Source organism: Mesocricetus auratus, unplaced genomic scaffold (assembly GCF_017639785.1).
Source record: "Mesocricetus auratus isolate SY011 unplaced genomic scaffold, BCM_Maur_2.0 Super-Scaffold_100022, whole genome shotgun sequence".
NCBI classification, from domain to species: Eukaryota; Metazoa; Chordata; class Mammalia; order Rodentia; family Cricetidae; genus Mesocricetus; species Mesocricetus auratus.
In genome coordinates, this window is record NW_024429203.1 from 29747597 (window position 1) to 29773360 (window position 25764).

Here is a 25764-nt window from a genome sequence, read left to right on the forward strand (position 1 = left end):
ACACAGGTAGCCGAACGGTCCCTAAAGGAGGCCACCAGTCTCTGAGGGTTACTTGCACTTAGACCTCGTGCTCCGGGGCCCCTTCGCTGACGCATCCCGGCTCCGGCCTCCGCTTTCTGCAGAGTCAGCGGGGCTGCGGCCGCCTGCTTCTCCTCCAGCGGGCGGCGGTGATGCTGTGCCTTGTTTTGATGGCAGTGGAGTTAGTGATTGTCAGCACCGCGGTACAATCAGCTAATTACACTGCCTACAAACCGAGCACCGGGTGTCCGCCGCTGCAGCTCCCGAGGGTCGGGCTCCTCGCCCCCTTTTCATCACGGCCGACAGCCAACGGCCGAGGGTGGCGGAGCGAGAGATGCCTCAGGCTCCCGGGGCCCCTCCATATCCCCGCAGGGCCGCGCGCGACCCCAGGTGACCCCCGGGCGCCTGGGCCCCTGTCCCCGCCGTTCCCTGAGACCCTCCCGCTTCGCCCCCCGTCCCCTGGGCATCCGGACAGATTCCTGCTTCCCTCACTCCGGGTCTGACCCGCCTCCGACAACTTCTCCTCGGCTTCCAGCCCCAACTCTACAGCAGGCTCTGTCCACCCCGCGCGCCAGGCAGCTCCTACTGGCCAAGTGGCCGAGGCTCTGCGACCAACCGCCCTTGGAACCCCGAGGTCGAGGGGGCGGGGCGAGTGGGGGAGGGGAGGCAGAAGCTACTAGAAGGGGCAATGGGCTGGCTCCTGAAGAGCCTCTTGGGAGGGGGCCTGGGAGATGGAGACACAGATTCTTGAGAGGTTTATCTTGATGGTGTAGTAGGGGGCGCAAAGACCTGCATTCGTTTCTTCTTCCCTATTGCCCAAGAAGTTCCCAGGTCCACTTGCCTGCAGGATTGCCCTTGCCGATATCTGAGTTCTTTCTTAGGATTGCCTTTTATAGGGTCATGCAATGAGGTGAGGGCCGCTCAACTCTCCTAGTGAAACACTGAACCAACCCCCTTGTGGTCAAAGTGTGGTCCTTTAAAGATCAAAGTCACTGTTTTCTTGTGATCTCATGGTAAGCCTTGAGGAAACCATTCCCTCTTTGGGCTCCTGTTTTATTTAAATGTCTGTTACTTATTTAGCACCCGAAGGGCATTGGTTCTACGATCCATCAGACAGTCTAGGTGGTCACACATTAGTGACTGTTCCAGGCAGTATGAAGTCGCTAAACTGATAGATTTTACTAATAGAAAGAAGCTCGCGGCGGGGGTTGGGGGGTGGGGGGGGTGGGCTGGGGGTGGGGTGTAAGGAAGAGCTGACAGACACCAGTCTTGAAGGAGGTGAGATTTTTGAGTCGATCATTGAAACAAGGGTAGATTTGGGCATCTAGAGTGAGGTCTGCAAAGCCCGAGAACCAATGTCTGTGACAGTTAAATGTTCCTTGCTCTTTAGTTCACAGCGAATAGTGTGTTTGTGTATATTTGGAATAGAGGCACTGAGGGGACAGTGACAGAATTTCTGTTCCATCCTCACTAATATTTCCATTCTTTAAGTTAGTCTTTCCTCTCTTTTCATTTATCTATGAAACCAGAGAGGATATACATCCTCTGATTGCAAACTCTGTGGAATTCAGTTGGAAGTAGCCTCCCCAGACTGTTGTCTTCATGTGTACACAGTATAATAATACCCATTTGTATTGATCCAAAAAGTGTTACAGTCTACATAGGGAAACTTCTTAGCTATACACCTAAGCCCAGCAAATATATGGTCTCAGAGATGCCACTAATAACATGAATACATGCTAGTCATCAGGAATATTCAACACAAATTCCAAACTCAAACCATTAAAACTCAAGAACTTCCCAAGAATAAACTTGCATATATTTTAACATTATCTTTGAAAATGAAAGGTAGAATATTTTTTCTTCAAAATCACAGTCTGTTTTATGAACACTTAAGTGAAAGGAATCAAAGTCAAGAAGAAAATGCCAGGTAATTGTAAAATTAGCTTGCAAAAGACATCATTTGCAAGTAACTATATTTTGTATTCATTCTTCCTGTATTTGAGGAAGGAACTATGTTATATGCTACAAAATGTCATTTGAATGTTCACAAATAAATAAAGCTAGTAGAATAACCTCCATTCCACTAACAACATGACAAGTTATAAATTTTGTGTAGATATCATTACAAAATCAGTTATTTTACATTTTGCTCCATTTTACTCTACACTTACTGCTTTCATCTAGCTGTTTTTTCCTGATTATCAGTTGCATCTTAAATATCTTACCTGAGTTTGACTGCTGCCATCCAAAGCTATAGTGTCTTGAATTTTAGACTGTAAAATATTTTCCTTCAAGGTGAAAAGTAAAATGACAATAAAAAAATGTCTATGCTCTAGTTCTGTTAGAAAAAGAGCAGCAACAGAGAAGAATGCTTGTTCTGAGGGTTGCTGTTGATTCGGCCTTCAGTTACTAGAGAAACTCCACGATCTCATTGCATCTGCGGGTCATGTCTAGGCATGTCTAGACACCAGGGAGACTCGTGTTTTAATCTAAGTAGGAATGCTTGTGGTGGTTAAAATGCACCTTGAGGAGGAACTGTTTACTGTTTCAATTTCTGGGCTTTTGGTGATCAGGGAGATGGGGAAGGACCTTTGAGGAGAAGGGGTGAAGTTATTGACTGGAAGGAAACCAAGAAGAGTATCAAAAAACGAGAACTTCGTACATTAGTCTGTCAAATTTATATTTGCTTAATTTGCTACTCCTGTGTAGAGGGTTATAGAGGGAGAGACGACTCTCTCCTTCAGCACACACAAACATAACATCTCCACATCTGCTATTGTTTGTTTTTAGACAGGGACTCAGTTAGCTCAGGCTGCCCTTGAGCTCTTGAATTCTTGATACTGCCTCTCGATTGTCAGCTATTTCTGCAGCTTTTTGAAGGTTATTGCTATGGAAGAAGGGAAGAATAACACTTATTAGAAAATAATTGCTTTTAGCATCTTTTTTTTAAAACTTGTTTTTAAAATGCATAGTCTTTGCTAGGGAATTTTTTTATGTAGACTAAGATTGTCAAATGCCAGATGAACTTATTAATATTCATGAGAGTACACTTAGGAACTAGTTTATAAAGTTGAGGCAAGGCTGGGTTGAAGTCAATTTAGCTTTTGAAAAACTACAAATCAATGGATCTGTTTAATTATGAGACGAGATTTTCATCTGAGCTAACATGAACCGCCAGGAGTTCCATGAGTCTGGTTCCATCTCACTGGACTCCCATTAAGAAGAGTGCACTAGGTCCTTAATTAGCTTCTTGTTTATATTTATCGATTAATCAATAGTGCTGCTTTCAGTATCTAATGTTAATTCATCTTTTAGGCAAATCATAAACAATCTAACAAAATAGCTTCCTAATTGAGGTTGCTGGAGCTCTTCTGACTCAGCAGCAGGAACAATTCTTGTATTTCCTATCTCTAGGGAATATAGTCTCCAGAGATGTGGTCTACTTGGAGGGATAGACTGTTTACATAGATAATTAAGAGAGTTAAATTATGTTAATTATATTAACATAATATACCAATTATTACTAATTAATGCATGAAATGCCTAGATAATACATTTATATCACATAGAAATATATTGTATGTCAAGGTGGTTAGATTAATAAGTGCTTAAGGAATCCTGAATTCTAGTGCTATCTCTGTAACTGTTTGGGAAATGATAGGAAAAAGTACCAAAATATGGGACAAAGAGAGGCCTACACAGAAAAAATGGTGTTAACTCCAGCATAGTGGGAAGTAGGCCTGGAAGACTTGAACTATTAGTCAAGGGAGTTTGAGTATCATTCTCTGGCCTGTCAGCCCCTGATGTATGCAAAGTGTGTTGTTTATGGAGGGTGAGTAGCATAGGTTACAGAGGAAGCTGAGATGCAGTGTAGATGATTTTTTTAAAAAGCAAATCTGGATATGGAGTGATGAAAGAAATACAGGATACGTAAGAGATTTTTGTGAAGGGAATTGCACAGGCTTTGGTGGCTGATTCACAATTTAACAAGTCAGCTACCAACTCTCAGTGACTGTTTGAGGAGCTGAGGGGAACACATAGCCAGAGGGTGTTTGTGATGAGTTTGAGTCTCAGCCTGGATTGAGTTAAGTATTTAAACTGAAGCTCTGGAAAGAGGTCAGAATTAAAAAGAGGGTTAGCAGTTTTCTGAAACTGTGAAAATTAAGGTCAAAGAGTTGAATGAAGTCTCCAATGATATGGCAACTTATTCTTGCTGGTCATGGTTCAGGTAGGAAGTATGAAGTAGGTGCTCAACAGTGGAATGCCATTTTTTTCTTTCTTTTTTTTTTTTTTGTAGCGGGGTTGAGCCCAGACACACGCTAAATGAGGTGGTCCTTCCTAGGCTGGATGCAGACAGATTAATTTACCTGGTTGTAGATTGACTTCTGTCATTTAAGGTAGATTCCTGATTTGTAAAAGTAATTTTGGGGTTTCAGAACAGCTAACTAGTTTTCTAGGTGGGTTGTTAAAGAGAGTTCATTTTCCTGCAATGGTCTAGCATGTATTCTTAACTCTGTAAAGCCAAAATAGGAAACTACCTTGTTAACTAATTTATTTACAAGAATGAAAGTAATCTGTGCTGTCCTCACAGGCATTGTTCTGGGTGTACTTAACTCCTGAGTTTTTCTGCACGGTCCTCATTTCACACTTAGGCCTTTTGATTCCTCTATGGAACTTTTATATAGTTTAGCAATTCTATAACTCACTTCTTCATTTCCTCTAAACCTGTACCATATATCTCAAGGATTTCCCAATATTTATGTTTAGCTAAGTTTGTATTGTCTTCTCCTCTCTTAGCTCATCTATATATAGCCTGCTTAAAGTCTGAGCTCAGGTCCTACTTCCTGGGAAAATATTTCCGTGTGCCTTTACTCATTTTCATTCTTCCTCTTCTTTCTTTTGAACTCAATATATTCAGTCTATAGTTAGCATCTTCCATTAATAAAAATATCAGCCACCTATAGTTTTATTTTTAATTTACTATTTGATTAAAACAATATACAATGCGGTCACATGTACAGACACATTTATTAAATTAGTATACTGTGTGTACAAATACTTTCTCACACTGAATTATTTTTACTATACTGTCTTATGCTAACTTAACACTTGAAAATTATGTTTCAACAATTAATGTAATTTTCTTTAACTGCAGTTTGGATACAGTGAGATTAAGATTATATATAGGGAATAGAATCCACTCATTGTTTTCTTAAATGGTGTACATATACATATGCTGTTTTGAAGAGGCTTCCAGTGATGGTGAATTTTTGCTAAAACACCTGTGTCCTCCTGCTTTTATTAAGAGTGACATGCATTTGCAAATGAATAGGTGAGACTAAAAATATAACTTACAGCTTAAGGAATGAATGGTAAAGAAATTAGACAGGAGATGGATGTAGTGGTGCACACTTTTAATCTCAGCACTTGGGAGACAGAGGCAGGAGGATCTCTGTGAGTTCGAGGCCAGCCTGGCCAGCATAGTAACTTGTAGACCATCCAAGGCTATACAGTGAGACCCTGTCTCAAAAAAATTAAGTAGGACTGATTATAATCCTGTTTATTACTTCATAAATCAATCAATAAAATGTAATGTTCAGTTTAGGTAATTTTTGAAATTACTTTTCTGAAGTAAAATACCTGAATACACATATTTTCTGAGGTGGTACCTATATGTTATAGACAAGACGTGCAATCTACTCAGGTGCCCGTTAATGGATGAGTGGATGAATAATATATGGTATATATACAGGAGTAGCAGTTAGCTATAACTATAGCAAGGAAATATATGGAAACTGGGAATATTAGGTGAAATGGATTAGACACAGACAAGTATCACATGTTTCCATCACACATGGCAACTAAAAAGGAAAGGGGGTTTATTAGGTATGGAAGGTGAAATCCTTCAGTGAGACCCACTGATTTGTATAATATGCTTTAATAATTATGGTAAGTTAATATCCTTGTCTTAAAATGCTATAATCATAAATAAATTCATTTTATAGATAAAGTTTAATTAAAATCAAGATGACAAATGTAGGACTGAATACTTCACTCCTTTTTTTTTTTTTTTTTTTTTGGTTTTTTCGAGACAGAGTTTCTCTGTATTGTTTTGGAGGCTGTCCTGGAACTCGTTCTGTAGACCAGACTGGTCTGGAACTCAAAGAGATCTGCCTGCCTCTGCCTCCTGAGTGCTGGGATTAAAGGCGTGTGCCACCAACGCCCGGTCGTACTTCACTTCTTAATAAAAGATTTTTATTATTTTGATTAATGCGCATTTATTTGTGCTATGTGAGTAAATGTCACATGTGTTTGGGTGTTCCAGGAGATAAGAAGATGGCATCAGATCTCTTGGAGCTGGGTTACCGGTGGTTGTTAGCTTCCCAACAACATGGGTGCTGGGAACTGAACTTGGGTCCTGTGCAAGACCAGCAAGCACTCTTAACTACTGAGCCATCTCTTCTGCTTCATGTATTACTTTTTAATTGATGCCTTTAGGGGCTTGGCTATACCATGCTTTACCAATCAAGTTGATATCCACATTTTAATATGGAGAAATTGAGTTTTTGGAAACTTCCTCACATGAGGCCGTTTCCATGTTCTGCGCCATTCTCACAGGCATAGTAAAAAGGAGAATGTATCTTTCATACCACCTTCTCTTTCTGATCTTCCTCACTCAATAGCCTGGAGTCTCATTTTCTCCATTTTCTGTGGCATCTTACACAGGCTTAGCTCCCTTACCCAATCTCAGAAGACAGAACACCACCATTTTGTTCTATAGATAACTCACTTGACAATTTTTAAAAAGAATTCCTTAAAAGACAAGGTCTTAAGGGAATAGATGTATTAAAATGGGAACTTTGGACACTATACATGATCAGTGGAAAGATGATTTTTGCCTTTGGAATTTTAGCGTTTTCTAGCTAAGTGAGGTTAAAACTGGGCATGGTAGCACATGCCTGTTGTCCCAGCATTTGGAAGGCTAAAGATAGGAAGATTGCTGCAATTCGAGGTCAGCATGACCACATAGTAATCACTAAACCAATCAGGGCTATATAATGAGACTATCTCAAAATAAAACAAACAAAAAATCACAAAACCTAACAACCAAACAATGAATTAAGAGGTTTACTTAGGCTGGTCCATGTTGGATCTAAGTTCTTATATCCCCTCTTTATAAAATTATTTAAAATTACATTTATTTATGTATGGGCATACGTATACCATAGCACATATATGGAGGTCAGAAGACATCTTATGGTAGACGATTCTCTCCTTTCACCTTGTGGGTCCTAGGGATTGAACTCAGGTTGTCAGACTTGGCTGTAAGCACCCTTACTTACTGAGCCAAGTTGTAAGCCCCCTCATATCCTTTTAATAGACATTTAGTACCCAGCATTAAGTAGTCACTGGAAATTCAGTTTTAAACTTAACAAATCAGTATTTGTTTGGTTTTGCCCTGACCATCCCACTGAACTACTTATTTCAACATTTTTCTTGGTTACTAAGAACTTGGAGTCATTTTGTGAGTATCTCATCTTTAAAATACTGCATTCGAACAATATCTTTTGCATATGTGTGTTTTCCTTCTCCATATTATAAATCTCTTGAAAGGGAAGGTCGGTTTGTGTGTTTTGTTTGACCCACTCAGCATGCAGAAATGATTAATGTTAGTGGGCCGTCAGAAGGAAATCACTGTCAGCAAATGGGAGGAACAGATGTCATTCATGGGAAAGAGGCAACTGAGATCAGGTGCTCGAAGTCATAAGCAACTGAAGGAAGTTTTGCGTGATATTTATTCTTTGCTTGTTCTTTCCTGAAATATAAGTACACCCTTATTATATGGTTCTATTCACGCTTCCCAAGGCTTGCTTGGACCTGCTGCCGAAAATAATGCTAGGGGAAGGTTAGAAACCTCATAAGTGAATGTGCCTCACCAACTCAGTGTAGATGACAGTATGTCTTCTGGGAAGGTGAAATCATAAAAGAACTATTAAATGCCTGGCACCATTGATTTAATAATATAAACAGCAATCATTTTCAAAGGAAAAGCATGTGTTTGTTAATGTCTATGTTGCCTTGAGTTCAAAAGCAAGTTCTATTCAGCAATAGGCAGTGAGTCTGAATTTTTGATTTTGCCATTTCTAATACAATTAAAAACATTCTTTGAAAAGCCTGGAAGATGACAAAAGGAGACGAGAATAAGAAATATAATAATAATCTCTTAAGGCATTGTTGAGCAGTTAAATATGTAATATGATTTAAAAATCTCAATGATAGCAAGGTGAGATTTGAGTTAATGACTTTTTCCTGTGCTGCTCATTAAACCAGTTGGGAAGCTTTTAAAAATCTTGATATTGAGTGCTGGCATCTCTACAATTTCATTCAAATGACTGAAGAACCTGGAAAAGTAGTTGTTGCTACTGATATATGTAGTCTGCTATTGGACATCTATATCTATTTGTCTGTCTGTCTGTCTGGCTCTGTGTGTGTGTGTGTGTGTGTGTGTGTGTGTGTGTGTGTGTGTGTGTGTGTTTGGAATTTCTGGAGCATTAGCTATGCTGTCAGCGTTGGCAAAAAGTGTCCCACTTTACCATATTGAGTTGGCATTTAAGGATATTAATAGCCATATTAGTGTAGAAACATTAAACTTCTTTTTCTTCCATTTGTACAGGGGTAACACACTGTATCAAGTATGGAAGATCTTATTTATAGGGTTTTATTACAGAAACTAATAAAGTATTCTCTAAATTAAATAAAAACGCTGATGTATAGGTTTTACTCATTTCTAGTTCAACCTTAGTGTCAGAGGAGGCAGCCTTCAGTTTTTTAAAGGTGATTCCAAAGCATAGTAGTTTGGCAATCTCTCTTGAGTAAAGAATGAGAAATACATCATGGATGGCTGAAATAAATAAGATACCAAGAGGGTAAATCATTCAAGTCCCAGTTTCACTTTTGCCTTGTTTTCATATGTTCTAGATGTAGTACACATATAAATCCTGAATTGAACTAAATTAACCTTAATTTGATTGTAGATGCTCATTTTGAGGTGACAAGGTACTCAACTTTCTATTTTAGTGGTCCTTTTCTAGTTCAGTGGTCCCTATACTATTTTTATTTTTATACATCTAATGCCTCAAGGATATTCAATGTCTAGGACGGTCTGCAGCATCTGCATTATAACTTAGTTCACCAGTGCCGAGTCTTGACACTCATGCCACTCCAATATGACAGGAGCTATCCAGACCCATATTCTACTACCCCTAGTCATGAGTTATTTCGGCCAGGAAGTAAGTATATAGACTCAAATTTCACTTTATATTCTGTTTCTTCACATGCCTAGCCCAAAATGTCCGAGACTGGGTCCTTTAAAACAGACTCTGAGTTGGGATTTGAAGGTGGGAGGCTTTAGGGAAGTGAAAAATAATGGATTGGGTAGAGGGAGATGCCATCAGTGATCATATTGTGGCAGGGGTTTTGGCCTGTCCTATGGGAAACTGTAGAGATACAGTGACCCTTCAGAGTTGTTGTGAATTGAATAAAAGGGGTCAGTTTCCATAAAAAGGGAAGATGGTAGGTAACTTAAATTGTACATCAGCTATCTTGACCCCAGTCTCTTCACTCTTACCAAGCAGATGGTTCCTATATGTTGTGAAAGTTGGGATTACTTAGGACAAGGCGGCCATGTCTGGGTAAAATTCCTTCTCCTTATATGGTAGCACTATTCTCTTCCCAGAGTAAGAAAATGTTGATACATTTGAAAAGTAATCTGTGAAGCCTTCATTTTACCACTGAATCTTTCCACTGCATATGAGAGAATTAATTGATTGAAGAGAAAGAAAGGCAATTGGAGGAGGCAATTCTTAAGGCTTTGTGAAAGCCTCTGCTTGGTCTTCATCCTGTTCAACTAGTGTCTTGGAAGGCACTGATAGTATTGTTACTAAATGCACAAATGTCAGCAAACCAAAAGAGATAATTGGCTAAATAACAAAATTTTAATTCACTGTAGCAATGACCCAAATTTAACACTTGCACAGGAAACAAGGCTCATTGACTGAGTGCTTGCCTAGTGTGTGTGTGGCCCTGGGTTCCACTGCAGCACCTCAAATAAATCATGAAACACAGTAGCATATGATAGCATAGCTACATTATGTACCTTTCTATTCAACCTAACCAGCACCACATTAAAATTGGCATAGAAAAAATATAAAATCATTTGCATTTGGTAATGAGACAGACAGCCCCTTTGAGCACTTACTTTATGCTAGGTGGTCTGTGAAATACTTTATGCATAGTTTTATAATCTAACCTTGGCAAGATCCCTGCAAGATCACAGTCAAGCTGCTAGCAGAAGCAACAATACCCAACACTTATAGAGCGTTTACTGAGTTCCAAGGTATCCTGAGCATTTCCCACTTAATTCTCACATTAGCCCTAAGAAGTGTGCCCTGTTAGTTTGTGCGTGAGGAAATGGAGGAACAGAGTGGTGGAGTCTGGCTTGAGCTGGGGTCCATCTCAGTGCAAAGGATTAGTATGGAGCAAGTCGTTTAGTTCGTCACTCACTTTATTCCCATCTTTTCAGGCAGGGGTTGGGAAGGTTAGAGCACGTATGGAACTTTGCCAAGCTCCTAATAAGATGGAAGGCTGGGAATCACACCCACAATACTGACTCTATAGATGCTTGCTATTCTCTTTTTAACCGTTCCTCTGTAGTACCTCCCTGCATCTTATGGCCAGGTGTATTAATTATCTACTGAAATCTTGATAACAACCCCGTGAAGTTGCATTCACTGACAGGAAACTGAAAGTTATGAAGATTTGAAACCAGTTGCCAAGATTATGCCGGTAGTCAGGCTTTTGTTTTATGTTGTGTTCTTTTCTTTTTTGGTGTTTTGTTTTGGTTTGTTTTTGGTGGCCCAGCTGCCTCCTGAACTGAAGCTCCTCCATTCCCACCCAACCTTCGTGAGAGCTGAGATTCTAGGTGTGCGTCACCACACTCAGCTAACAGATTGTGAGCTGCTAAGTTGCAAATTCACAGACTTCTTAAACATTTTGCCATGCTGCAAGAGAAAGATGTGACAAAACCTCAGTGAAAAAAAGAAGTGTACTTGAAAATTCAGTGTGAGGTAGTGACGTGATGTGTGATGTCGGTGCCAACGAGGGGAGGCCACCTGATGCTGCATCCGAGGACAGGGCGAGGGAGGTGGCAGTCCCACTCGAGTGCTTATCAGCTTTGTGAGCAAATACTTTAAAATACTTGGATGAGTGTGACGCTCATCCAAATGCCAGCTTGCCACCCTGTACGATCTGAGCAATATATCCACAAGAAACATCTGCCAACAAGCTGAGAAAATTTAGCCTCTAAAATTAGAAGACTTGGGAGGCTAAATAGCTAATATTTAGAATACCTCCCACCCCTTGAGGGAGGATTACATATAATCTGCATAGTTCCAGTGTGGAAGACTAGGTTGCATAGGTACAACATCCAAGTGGGGGAATTGGTTCCTTATAAGGTCTGTCTGCTGTTTGGATATGAAATAGGCTTCTTAGTCAGAGAGTCAGTTCTTTTTCACTGTGGAAGAAGCTGGTCACTAATTGTGGGTATTCAACACACACACACACACACATACACATACACGTACATACATGCATGTATACACACACACACACACACGTAGAGTGGGTACATCTTTAAACACTCTAGAGAACAGTCTCCGTTTCTGTGGGGGAATCAGATGAGTCCTGGGGAAAGCTGTGTGATTGTCCTAATGGAGACTGCCTGTGTGGGGTGAGCTGCCAATCAGCTTTGAGAGCCAGGCATATATGGAGTAGCTGAAACCTCACCAAACAGGTGTGAGCAACAGTTGGCAACAAGTAGTAGAGCTGACTTTCTAACGCTGGCCCGCTTTGTGGGGGGACTAGAGAAGTTTTCCTGGCAAGGATAATGTGTTTTTATTAGTCTTTACTCTTAGTGTGCAGCTTTTGTAAGCCACGTTTCCCAATTGCCGTCCCCTGAGCCCTGAATGCTTGACTCTTTGTAAGTATGCTCTTAAAAAGTGGCTGCTGGTGAAATCTACTGTCCACATTAGTAGCTTTGTACTTATGCTTTATCTTGATTGCTTAAGTATCTTAAACTTTTAAAAACTTTTTTTTGGGGAAAAGTGTGAGAACAAGAAGGTTGAAGAATAGGTGTGGAGTATTGTTGTTGTGTTATTCACTGAGGACTCATCCCCCCCCCAAAAGCAAACAATTTAAGTTTAATGGGTATAAATTTCCAGCCCTAAATTACGTATTGCTGATAAATTAAACCTCATCTCTCTGTGGTCCCTTTTTGTGATGGTTTCAGGTCTCCACACAGACTGCTTTGGAATCATGAGAGATGAAATTGCAACAGCAGTTTTTTTTGTCACAAGACTGGTGAAAAAACACGAGAAATTGAGTGCGCAACAGGTAGATGCTTTTGCACTAAAGCTGATGACCATCTTGTTTGAAAAGTACAGAGGTCATTGGCACCCTGACTGTCCTTCTAAGGGACAGGCTTTCAGGTGAGAGCTCACGTGGCACGGGGGAAGGAGCAATCAGCCCGCAGTAGCATCTTCTAGAAAAAGGCAACATTATTTTTTTTTGTCTGTCTCCAAGTTAGGGATGTTTTATGAGCTCCTATTAATTTGTTTGAACATAGGTCTAAAATAAAGAGGTGTGGATAGTTGAACACTGCAGACCTATAAGTGAGGTGCACTAGACAATTTCTCATCTGTTTGCCATAAAAGACAGACTGTGGACATCTGGTGATCTCACTGTGATTTAATGTCACGACACCCATTCTGAGTTGCTGCAGCAAAAGTTAATGACGTTTTATTTCCATCTGTAAGCCTGGGTGGGGGGATGGGAAGAGGTGGGTAAGGCAAGATCTGTACCCATGATGTGGTTTCCAGCTGACGTACCTCTTAACATGATGCCTTCGTTGTCCCCTTTCCTGTTCTATATTCTCCTCAGGTGTATCAGGATAAACAACAATGAGAATAAAGACCCTGTTTTAGAAAGGGCTTGCTCTGAGAGCAATGTGAACTTTTTTCACCTGGGTCTTCCAAAGGAGATGACTATATGGGTCGATCCCTTTGAGGTGTGCTGTAGGTGAGTAACTTCATGGTTTGTGTACTTGGTGACCCCTTGGGAACAAAGGTTGTTTAGTGAGCTCTATGTACCTTTGTGAAAGATGACGCCCAAAGGATTGGCTTAGCAACTGGGACACTATTTGATCACGGCTTCAGATGCCGACTTTTACTAGAGCTGTCTGGAAAACCATTAGGGATGGTTGAATTGGCAAGCACAAAGGCACTGCAGTGTTTTTGCAATGCGACTTGGGTCATTGCAACCTACTGCATACTGCAGATTTACAACTTTTCATGGGTAGGAAACACCAGGAAGGCAGAGGAATCAGCTAACTCAGAGGACAATTCAGTCCATTAAACGACCCAAAAGGAACAAAAAGGTTGTGTGTGTGTGTGTGTTTTGTTTTTTGTTTTTGTTTTTTCTTTCTGACCAATTAAACAGAATAGCTGTCACAGGATATAGCCACTAACTATAACATCATAGTAGTTTCAGGTTATATTATCCTTCAGTCTGTTTTTTAAAAGAGCCAGGATCTTTAAAATAGCTTTTTAAAAGTTAAAGTTGGTGTGGTGTCTTCAGACAGAGAGACCATATTTGTTGAGTCTCTAATGAGTATTTTCTTTTCCTACATAGGTATGGTGAAAAAAAGCATCCCTTTACAATTGCTTCTTTCAAAGGCAGATGGGAGAACTGGGAACTTGCTCAGCACATCAGCTTCGCAGTTAACAGGGCCACTGCAGACTGTTCTTCTGGAACGTCTTCTGATGAAGAAAGCTGTGACAGGGAGCCCCGAGTCATTCCCAAAGTCAACAACCCCAAGAGCATCTATCAGGTTGTGTGTGGTACAGCATGCTATTCTAATTCTAAAAGAACAGGCTCCCGAGAAGCAGCAGGAAGGAGTGAGAGCACAAAGAGAAGCCCTCCTCCCAATGTCAGAACATTTTCTGTCCCCCACGCCCTAGTATTGTCACCACTTGACCGAGTTTATAAGGGAGGTGATCTTTTGTTGTCCTGTTTCTTTACATAGGACTTGGAAGCACTGGACTTTCCTTCTACTTAGTTTCCTTCAGGTTAAATTGTAATACTTAGTGGGTTTTGTTTGTAAGTCTGAGACTCCCTAAATAGCCCAGGCTGGCCCATAACATCTGATCCTCCTGCCTGTCACCTGCTTGAGTGCTGTGGTTAGAGGTGTGTGCCTCCTTGCTCAGTTTAGTAGATTTTATTAATTAAAATGGCATAGCATCCAGAGAAAGCCTAGGCTGTTTAAGAAAGACAGGAACACTTTTATTTTGCACTAGTACAGTCTGCTTTCAAAACAAAACAATAATAAAAAACCTTTTTAAAAAGCCATAGTCAGTTTCAAGGCAGCTTATCCAAACAAAACAAAACACTGAAAGCATCAAAGCCAATAGACTCATTACCCACCACTAGAGATGCACATTTATATTGAAGTTGCATGAAACGATACTAATATTTACTAGGAGCTTCCCCCCAATACTTTGATTGTGTTCAGTAGATAATAACAGGCATCTTATGTTGATTTCATGACCTGTTTGAAAAAAACAAAACCAAATCTGAAGAGATTCTCTCTCAATAATTTGTATGCATGCTTTTGTCTTAACCACATATGTTAATATTCAGTTGTTTTCCTTTTAGCAGTTACCAGCCAGTATTTTGCTTCCACGTTGCTTTATTACAAAACAAAGAAATCTTAAAATTTGACATCATCATAGAAGCTAGTTCTTTTGTTTTCTTCTTGAAGTCATTTATTTCTTAAGACTTGATTCTCTCTTTTTTTCTTTTTCTTCTTTTTTTTTTTTTGATTTTTCAATACAGGGTTTCTCTGTGTAGCTTTGGAGGCTGTCCTGGCACTGGCTCTGTAGACCAGGCTGGCCTCGAACTCACAGAGCTCCTCCTGCCTCTGCCTCCTGAGTGCTGGGATTAAAGGTGTGCGCCACCAACGCCCGACTTAAGACTTGATTCTCAAACATGGAATTTCCAGGTCATTAAATGTGGATAGTGTACTGATTCCTAGCATTCATATGGCTTAAGTACCTAGTAGAAAAGCTTTTGAAAAATTTTCACTAGTTCTACTATCTGCTTTACCATTTTCCCTAAAATTGGCCTGTTCTCATAAAAATTAATTAATTTGAAAAATAATCCCTGTAATAGATAACACTAATGAAATTAAATATTCAAAATTCTTTCATGAAATTTCTTTTGAAGTCCTTATGTATTATCATATATTATGGGTCAGAAACATATTAAACTTTTGTTATATTACTGGAAAATATCTTCCTTTTAATTTTAAAACTCTCTCTCTTTCTCTCTCTCTCTCTCTCTCTCTGTGTCTGTGTAGCAGTTTAAAAGTATACAATACTTCATTTTTAGGAAAGACATCTTCCATCTAGGGTTCAGATTTGTAGGAGGCTAAACTGTTCTATAGAAATGTCTTTCCAGAGTGTGGTCTATAAGACATATTTGTTAATTATTTAGGATGTTTATAATGGGTCTGACCCCAGAGTTTATTTTTTAGACAGTTTTGGAATGGGCTGGCAGGGGTCAGGAGGGAGCGGGGTAAGGATAAACCCAGGGAGAGAGAGATACACATTTGAAATGCTTTATGTTTCTGTTCTTTTTGTGTGTGGTTCTGGGGATTCAACCTAGCATGATAGAAATCTACTTAGACATCGAGCCCTGTTTCCAGCCCCATCTCATGACCTCCTCTTTTCTTTTTGAGGGAGGGTCTCACTAATTTCCCCGAGCAGGCGTTAAACTTCTGATTCTCCCACCTCAGCTTTCCAAGTAACTAGGATTAAAGGCCTTATTATAGGACAGTTTATATATTTTTAGTTTCACTTAAGAATTCGTTTGAGCAGCTGGAGAGATGGCTTGACATTTGAGGGAGCTGGATGCTCTTGAAGAGGCCCAGGTTCAGTAGTGAACACAGCCATGAACAGGGTGCTCATAACCGACTGTACCGCCATTGATGGGGGACCTGACACTGTCTTCTGGTTTTGACTGACTTCAGTGGGCCCGGGGCACACACACGGTACAGGCACACGTTCAGGCAAAACATCCATACACATAAAAGAAAAGAAAGAAAACATCATTCTGCTTAGAGATGTGAATTGATGATGTTCTCTAAGGGATATAAAATGCTGTAAATTTTCTGAAGATGGCTGTTTACATTGATTTTCTTAGTTGGTAGTCCCTATGATTTCGAGGGACTTCACTTCTGAGTTATGGGCTAATAGTCTCAAGAGCTATCTATCAGTCCTGTGACCTTCACACATTATTTTTCCTGTCTTTTTCCTTCCCAGGTTGAAAATTTCAGACCGTCCTTCCAACCGTGGTTCTGCCTTCCCCGTAGAAAACATTTGGCAGATGGTCGTGGGAGCCTCCTGGGGACTGCTTACCACCCAGTGACCAGGAACCCTAAATGGTGCAGGCCTACTGGGCGCCGGGTGGACAGGTACCACTGGGTCAACACACAATTGCACAGTGACCAGGCAGCACCGAGTGAGCCTGAAGAAGGGGCCTTGTCTTCCCTAAAGCAAAAATGAGGCTAAAGCCAATAAATAACCCTCACTAGAAGAAAGAACTCTCTCAGGGGTGAGAGTGTACAAGGTGACACCTTGCACACAGATCACCACTCAACTTTTAGCTATACTTTTAATTCTTATTTAACTTTATATAAAATTTTATGTAACGCTGGTGAATATATGTGTCTAGTAAAGTGATTGAACTGAGATTTTGCCTGTGATAAAATAAAATTAATTATAGGAAGGAAGAGTTAAAATAAATGTACTATGTTTTTAACAAACTGCTAGTTCAGTTTGCTGCAAGCAAGTTTTAAGTCTTTTGTTTGTTGTGTAGTCATGGTTTTAAAAGTAGGTTTTCAATTAAGGAAGAGTAATCCTGACAGAAAAGTCCTCTGATTCATCTTTAATATTTATGGTAACCAGTCTATCATATAAAGCTAGTAAAAACTTATTGGATTTTTTTTGTTTTTTTTTTTGTTTTTGTTTTTGAGACAGGGTTTCTCTGTACTCTGTGGCTTTGGAGGCTGTCCTGGAACTAGCTCTTGTAGATCAGGCTGGTCTTGAACTTACAGACATGGGTTTCTCTGTGGCTTTGGAGGCTGTCCTGGAACTAGCTCTGTAGGCCAGGCTGGTCTCGAACTCACAGAGATCTACCTGCCTGTGCCTCCTGAGTGCTGGGATTAAAGGCATGTGCCACCAAACACCCAGCCCTATTGGGAACTTAAGAGAATTCCCTTGGTTTGTCTTTTGAAAAGTTTGATTTACTACTAAAATTTAATAGACCTACTGATATGATCTATTTTATGAAAGCAGTGCCTGCTTCTTATGAAGAATTCAAACCAAGCAAAGAAGCTCACTACCGAAAGAAATAAAAATTCTTATGAGCAAGCCACATGCAACCATTACTAATATTAAATGGTGGCCATGTTGCAGGTACATTTTGCATATGTACATATTTATGAATAGATACACAAGGCTTTCAGATGGCTCAGTGGGTAAAGGGACTTGCCGCTAAGTCTGTCACCCGAGTTCAGTTCTGAGGACTCATGTGGTGGAATGGAGAACTCACTCCTCCAAGCTGTCTTTTGCTTGCCACGTGTGTACTATGGCACCTGCATGCCCTTCCCCAAATATCTAATTTCTTAAGTTGTATCTGTAATTCAGCATCATGTTGGTACAGTACCTAAAACTTTTCTTATTTTACATGTATCTATTTGTTGCTATACCCACCATCTGAGTTAGGATGATTACATTTTTGTCACTTATTCACAATGTCATTGTGTGTGTGTGTGTGTGTGTGTGTGTGTACATGTTCATATGTATGCACATGTGCCTGTGTGAACACTTCCTTGTGAAGGTCAGGAGTCTACTCTGCATGTCTGTTTAAGTTTTCTTCTCATTTTTTTTTGAGACAAGGTCACTCACTTAGAGCTCTCTCATTGGCTAGATTGGCTGGTTGCACACTTCCTGTCTCTCCCTCCGCATGCTGGGATTACAGGCTCATGCATGAGTGCCTGGCTTTTTAAGTGGGTGATGGGGATCTGGACTCAAGTCATTATGCTTAAACACCAAACCCTTGACTAATAGCTATCTCCCTGGCTTTCTTCTGTCATTAAAAACTTCATGTGTGTGCACCATGGGTGTGCCTGGTGCCCAGGGAGGTCTATTCTGAGTCTCTGAGACAAGCAACCTCCCTCTTGGGTGTTCAGTTTTGTCCCCTTGCATGAGATCATCCCAGTTGGATTTTTTTGATCCCTCTGAAAGGATCAGAGAGGGGCAGAGACCCTCACCTGTGTACCTAGCCCCTCCCTACTACCTGTTGTGTACAACTCTGCCTTATTTTTATGTGGCCTTCATGGGGTGTTAGAATATGTAGTCTGGGAAAGAGTAGGGGAGGGGATCTCCAATCATATGGGTACTGGGAAGCCTTCGTCCCTGCTGGGTAATACTTTTCAGGTGTGGCCTGTTGGGGGGAGGGGTGCCCACACTCCTGCAAGTAACCCCTTACCTGTGCTCTGGAAGGAGGCATAGCAAACTCATTGGTTCCCTGGAGTGAACTTTGGTGGAATCATGCCTCAGTTTGTCTTTGAGCTTAGAAAGGGTATATGTTGCGTACCTCTCCTATGGGGAAGGAATTTTAGCAGCAAGCTCACAAAAAGGTATCAGATCCCCTGGAATCAGAGTTACATATTGTTGTGAGCTGCAATGTGAGTGCTAGAACCAAACCTGGATCTATAAGAGCAGTTTAGTTCTTTTAACTGCTGAGCCATCTCTCCAGCCAGGCCATGTCCTTTTTAATGCCAAGATGTAACATTTTTTTTCTGAGACAATTATACATGAAGCTTTTTGTTTATAATTCTGTTTTAAATGATTCAATGCTTGCTAAGAGTCTTTCATGTGAAATCTATTTTGTTGGATTTTATTAGGAGACTTTCCTACAAATGGTTCATAGTTATGATGTGAATTCAATTGTTAGGGTTTTTGTTTGTTTGCTTGCTTTTGGTCTTGTAATTTCATTGTCACCACAGTGAAATGTTTCTGGCACTGTATTGCAAGGAGAAAAAAACACTGAAGTTCATTTGGTTTCTTGGATCTCTTTGCCATGTACACCAACCATGTACATTTTACTTTCTTAGGTGTCCGTTTTGTCTGCCAATCTGGAACATTAATTCTCTGCACTTGAATTACATGTTTCAGCCAGTTATCCTATTTTTCTTGGAACATTGTATATATTTCTGATCTGCACATTTACTTTGTTTTTTGTAATCATCTTTGTTACTTTTCTATTGCTATAAAACAAACCATGACCAAGGCAACTTACAAAAGAAAGCATTTACTTGGGCTTAGGGACCCAGATGGTTTGAGTCCATGATGGCCAGGAAAGGCATGAGCGTCAGGACAGCTGAACGCTCATGTCTCAAGCAGGAAACAGAGTACCCTGGGGACTGGCAGGAGGCTTTGAAACCTCAAGCCTGCCGCCTATGACATACATCCGGTCTCTTAGTTTGGGGTTCTATTACTGTGAAGAGAACCATGACCATGGCAACTCATATAGTGGAAAACATTAACTGGGGTTTGCTAACAGGTCAGAGCTTTAGTCCATTGTCATCATGGAGGGAAGCATGGCCGCACACAGGCATTCATGGTGCTGGAGAGGTAGCTAAGGGTCCTACATCAGGACTGGCAGACAGCAGGAGACTGACACTACTCCAACAAAGCCACACCTACTCCAAAAGGCCACACCTCCTAATAGTGCCACTCAGCTATGGGCCTATGAGGGCCATTTTTATTCAAACTACCACACCCTCCAAAAGGGCCACACCTCTTGATCCTAAATAGTCACCAACTGGGGATCAAGTCTGTGGGGACCATTGTCATTCTGACCACCACAGTAATAGCAGTTTCACCTTTGCATACATCATTCTTCATCTGTTTTCATAGACACAAACAAACTTTGTAATGGATCGTTTTTTCTTTCATCTATTGGTTTGACCACTTTAAATTTTTTCTTTTATTTTTCTTTAAACCTGATTGTCTTAAGCCTCCTGTCAATTTGATTCTCAACCCTGCTCAGTCTGTTTCTTGTTTCTACTCTATTATTAGTTCTAGAATATTTTGGATTTTAATTTGTGGCTTTATTTATATCCTACATTATCGTATTTTTAACCATCTAGTTGCAAATGTTTCAACCATATTTTTCTAACATAAAACATGATGTTTTCTTCTATGTTCTGACCTAGGATTCCTGTTACTCTGGATTCTTCTGTGTCTTGTGTTAATCTTCTTAGTTGTAGTATTAATGTAGTTACCATACTGACTTTTTTCTTGTTCCAGTTTAATGTGGACATCTCTGTATAGAACTTTTATTTCTGTAGAAGGGGTGCATGATTCTTTTTGTCTTATAAATTCTATTTGTCTTCAGTGCATGGCTTAGCTATTATATTTAATCTACTTTCGTACAGTTGATGTTGGAGGGGGAGCTTCCCATCTGGTGCTGTGTGAATGTTAGGAGCAAACCAGACTCTGTTGTTTGAGCTTTATTAAACACTCTGTGTGCTCATGGCCCTAGCACAGTAAGGACAGCGCTGTGGGTCAGTATATCAGTTTGCTTTCTGTTACTGGTATAAAGGCCATGGCCAAAAGGACTTGAGCATGCAAGGGTATTTCATCTTACAGCTTTCAGTCTACTGTGAAGGGAAGTCATTGCAGGAACTCAAGCAGAACCTAGAAGCAGGGACTGAAGCGGTGGCCGTGAAAGAACGCTGCTTGCTCCTAAGGGTCACATTCAGCTACCTTTCTTATACTTTCTAGGATCACCTGCTCAAGGGTGGCAGCATCTACAGTAGGCTGAACCTGCCCATGTGAATCATTAATCAAGAAAATGCTTCACAGACTTGATGGAGGTATTTTCTTAACTGAAGTGCCCTCTTCCCCAGTGACTCTGGGATTTGTCAAGTTGACAGAAAACTAACCACCACATGTCCCATTAGTCCTTTTAGGATCAGTCTGCCTGAGACATAGTCTTAGTTTTTTATGTAAAAGTATTGTTTTTGTCTTTGTCTTATAGACTAGTTCTACTAGTTATAAGATCCTGGTTGATAACAACACTTTACCCACAGCTTTCCTTAATTTTTATGGTTTCTGTCGAGTGATTTTATTTCATTTATTTTTCCTCCATGGGTCATTTTCTCTGTGGGACTTTGTGATTCTTTGCTTTTCTCTTGGTTTGCATGAGTTTTATTTATGACGTGTACAGATATGGATTTCTCATCCTGTTGGAAATTTGCTAGGTTTCTCCAGTTATGCCTCTTGCCATATCTGCTCACATTGGATCTTATGTCTTTGGTTACTTTGCTGTCTTGAATTCTGGATGTTTGGCTTTGTTCCAGAGATCTCTGGGGCTCTTTTCTCTCGTTCATATCAGATCGTCTATATTGTTCTACCTGACAATCCATGGGTGGCTTTTCCTCTGTGCTTCCCATTTTACTAGTAGAGGGGGCACTTTGGGTGGCAGTTTACCGCAGTAAAGCAGTTGCCATGTGAAAATGTGTTCGTCTTGATGTCTGTCCTGGCCCTTTGGATATGGAGAACAGACTTCTGGGGTCTTTTATGATCTTTGCTTAGTGGTAGTGTATATGAGTTATTGACTACTTCACTTCCAGTCTTGGGATGTATGAAGGCAAAGGAGTATCTGTGGACCTCGTCATTTTCTCCTTAAGTTCTGAAGTTGCTATCTACTCTGTTGCCTTACCTATAGCTTCTTACATTTATTTTATATATGACCCCAAATTTTAGTTGCCTATTTTAGGAGATGTATGTAGAATATATCTACTGTAACTTCCTGAAAATGGATGCTCATATACAGAATTTGAAATGAAAAAGAAAAAAAAGCAATTCGTGTGTGTGTGTGTGTTTAGTATATTGGTATGGTGCATGCATGTGAGTGTGAGTGCACACACCTGTGTGTGTACCTGTGGAAGATAGAGGAGGACATCGGGTATCTACCTCTTTTACTCCCCACTTGGTTGTCTGGAACAGGGTCTCTCATTTGGAAGCTCACTGTTTAGGCTAGGCGGGATAGTTGCTGAGTTCCTAGGATCCACCTGTCTCTGCCTCCTAAAGCTAGGGTAACAGGTAGGCACAGCCATGCTGGGCTCTTTATGTGGGTACTGGGGATTTGAACTCAGGTCCTCATGTTTGCACCACAGGTGCTCTTACCAATTGAGTCATCTCTCCAGCACCCAAAGTGATTGCTGATGAGGATTACACCTTGGGGAAAGGATCCCTTTTGCTACTATGTTTTGATGGGAGTGTGACATGTGCCCCTTGGGCTCTCATGCTTGAACAGCTGTTCCCCAGCTGGTGTTGCTGTTCTAGAGGTTGGAGGACCTTGCAGAAGGTGGGGCTTGGTTGATGTGGATGATTCTGGGAGTGAGGCTTTAAAGGTGGTAGCCCAGCTTTGTTTCTGTTTCTGCTTTGTGTCTCCTGGCTGGCCACCATGATGTACTCAGACACCTCATGTACTGAACTGCTTCTACAGCTATGCCTTTTCTGCTGTGATGAGCTGAAGTCCTCTGAAACAATAAGCAAAGCAAAATCCCTCCTAAGTTGCTTTAGTCTGGTGTTTTGCCACGGCAATCCTTGTGACCCACGTGTGCCGCAGTTTTCTTATCCCCTATCTGGTTGGCAGGATGCACATGTATGTTTGCACACCAGCAATTCCCTAAGGACAACCAGCACCTCAGGCTTTCACAAAGGAAACTTGCTATTGGCTTGATTCAGCACTAATTACACATAATGCAGTGGGATGGAGAATTGATCCTGCCTTGGGTCTCTGGCTTTTCCATTATGAAGCATGAGCTTGCTAAAAGCTTAGGGCTATTAGTATATTAATGGAGATCTGATGGAAAGCCTGAAGAGTTGGCCAGAGAATTAATAGGCCTGTGTTTCTGGTAGGTACCTTGTTCAGCCAAGAGTGAGGAATATGCAAGAATTTCTGCACTACTTTTTCTTTGACACATGTTCTAGGGGCTCTGGACTCTTGTGAAGTTGTTAAGTTTTGGTTTGGGAGTACCCAGTTCAATCTTGGCTTGGTGGTTCAAGCTGGTAATCCCAGTTATATGGAAAACTGAGACAGGAGGCTAACAAGTTTAAGGCAACTTAATGAGACCATGTCTCCAAATGGCAAGTTAAAAGCAGCTGGGGTACAGCACTTCCTGAACATGACGTGTAAGGCCCAGGGTTACTCTCTGGTACTGAAAAAAAAAGATGCCTCATTCATGGAAAAGATGAGAGAACAATTCACACCTCATACTTATTCATCATTTTATGTTTTGAAAGCAGCAAGTGATTTTAATAAGAATGACAACTAATGTGGCCATTTGAAAGCTCACACATTGTCTTAGTAACTTTTCAATTGCTGTGGCAAAACACCATGACCAAGACAACAGGAAGAAGACTTTATTGGAGGCTTACGGTTTCAGAGGGTGAGTCCATGGTCGTCATGGTGAAGAGCATGAGAGCAGGCAGGTAGGCACTGTGCTGGGGCAGTAGGTGAGCGTTCACATGTAGACCCACAAGTACGAGGCAGAAAGAACTAGCTGGGAATGGTATGGACCTTTGGAACCTTTAAGGCTGTCCCCAGTGATAGACCTCCTTCCACAAGGTCACATTTTCTGTCTTGGTCACCACTGCTATTGCTGTGATGAAACATCACGACAATAGCAACTTGGGCAGGAAAGGGTTTATTTGGGTTACACCTCTGTGTCACTACTCATTGAAGGGAATCAGAACAGAAACTCAAACAGGGCAGGGACCGATAGCCAGGAGCAGATGCACAGGCCATGGAGGGATGCTGTTTACTGACTTGCTTCGTTTGACTTGCTCAGCCTGATTTCTTATGGAACCCAGAACCACCCACAATGGGCTGTGCTCTCCCCATCCATCACTAATGGAGGCACTGTTCTCAATTGACGTCCCTCTTTTTTAGGTAACTCTAGCTTGTGTTAAGTTGACAAAAAACTAGCCTGCACAAGTTTTTGGAGATGTGGTTTCTCTGTGTAACATCCCTGGCTGTCCTGGAACTCACTTTGTAGACCAGGCTGGCCTCAAACTCAGAGATCCATCTGCCTTTACCTCCAGGTGCTGGGATTAAAGGAGTGTGCCACTACTGCCTGGTACCAGCACACCTTCTTATCTTTTCCAAACAAACAGTTCCACCAATTTGGGGCCAAGCATGTAAATATATGAGCATATGGGACCACTGTCATTCAAACCACATTTAGTCCTTACTCTGCACAATGACTGAATCACTTATTTAACAGAACTAAGCCAAGAGGCCAGCTGCTAGCAGCCAAAAGGTCAGATTCAATGCCTGACGTAAGGTAGAAGACACAGGAATGCCTCGGAGCTGGTGTTCTTTATGCCCTGATTTACAAACCTCTGCTAAACCTTAATTATAAATCCTTTTATGGTGTCTCAAGTGGTTTTGGTTAGATTTTTGAGAGAGAGCGCCAAATCCTAACCACTAGACCACCAGGGAATGGTTAGATTTTTGAAGTAGGGTTTGACCACATAGTCCAGGCTGGCCTGGAGCTCACAACCCTCCTACCTCAGCCTAAGTACTGAGGTTACAAGTGTGTGCCGCCATGCTTGGCTTCAAGTATTTTCAACTTATTTTCTCTAAAGTAATTTCCACTAGTATTTTGATTGGTTGAACTTAGAGCTAAATTCCAATTGATTCAGTACTTATAGATAACTCTTAATTGTGGCAAAAAATCAACAATTTTACCAATCACTGAATGAGTAATGCCCAGTGTAGGCCTGGGGATATAGTTCAGTTGGTAGGGTGCTTGCTTCGTATGTATAAGGTCTCAGGTTCTAGGTCTGAGTCCTAACCTCAGTACTGGAAAAACAAAAACAAACAAAAAATGAGCAAAAAAAAACAATGAACTTATTGATTGCTTACTATTTACTGGTTACCCTAATAAAGTTTGTGTACAGGTTTTTGTTTCAATTCATGTACTGGGGATTGAACCTAGGACCTGTGGACTCCCTGCCACTTAGCTCCAGCTCCAGCCCCATCGCATGAAGTTTTAATCTTTCACCAATCTGATTTCCTTTGGTGACTGAGGATGCTGCTAAACAGTTGCTGTATTGAAAAATTATTTCTGCTATCCATCTTGAAGTGCAATTAAGAGAATTAGCTGTATGGGAAAAGCCTTAAATTGCAGCTGCTGGATTTTAATTTTAGCAGGTTTTAAGTCTGGAGTTTGTATTTCAAAGTTTTCTTACAATCAGTTCATATACTTGTGGCATCTCTCCTGATCTTTAATTCACCCTGGGAATTTCAGTTTCCGATGATACCTTATCAGTTGGAGTAGTTTAACCAGTCCCTTCAGAGAATTTTGTCTGTCATATAGTCTACATCTTAAGTATTTCCACCCAAGAGCTCAAGTACTGTCGTTACATATCCATCTACTTTATGTTATTCATTGATATAGATTTTACTATTCCAGGAAGAGGGCAGTCAGTATATTTAACAAATAATGAAACACAAGGTATAATTCAGTTACAATGAAAACAA

General features: G+C 40.8%; 1 protein-coding gene across 2 annotated transcripts in view; it reads left to right on the forward strand.

Moving 5' to 3' along the window:
• The window catches only part of Btg4 (BTG anti-proliferation factor 4), an 18191-nt gene extending 1231 nt beyond the window's left edge, over positions 1–16960 (forward strand). Inside the window, exons 1-5 of one of the 2 annotated variants that reach the window (XM_013112906.3) lie at positions 11875–12058; positions 12368–12566; positions 13018–13155; positions 13768–13966; positions 16458–16960. In XM_013112906.3, coding sequence (XP_012968360.1) covers positions 12394–12566; positions 13018–13155; positions 13768–13966; positions 16458–16700 — 753 coding nt within the window. In that variant the 5' untranslated portion in view covers positions 11875–12058; positions 12368–12393 and the 3' untranslated portion in view covers positions 16701–16960. Of the gene's footprint in view, positions 1–11874; positions 12059–12367; positions 12567–13017; positions 13156–13767; positions 13967–16457 lie in introns of those variants that run through there. The other variant, XM_040730143.1, reaches the window with a different exon arrangement.
• The last annotated feature ends 8804 nt before the right edge of the window (positions 16961–25764 follow it).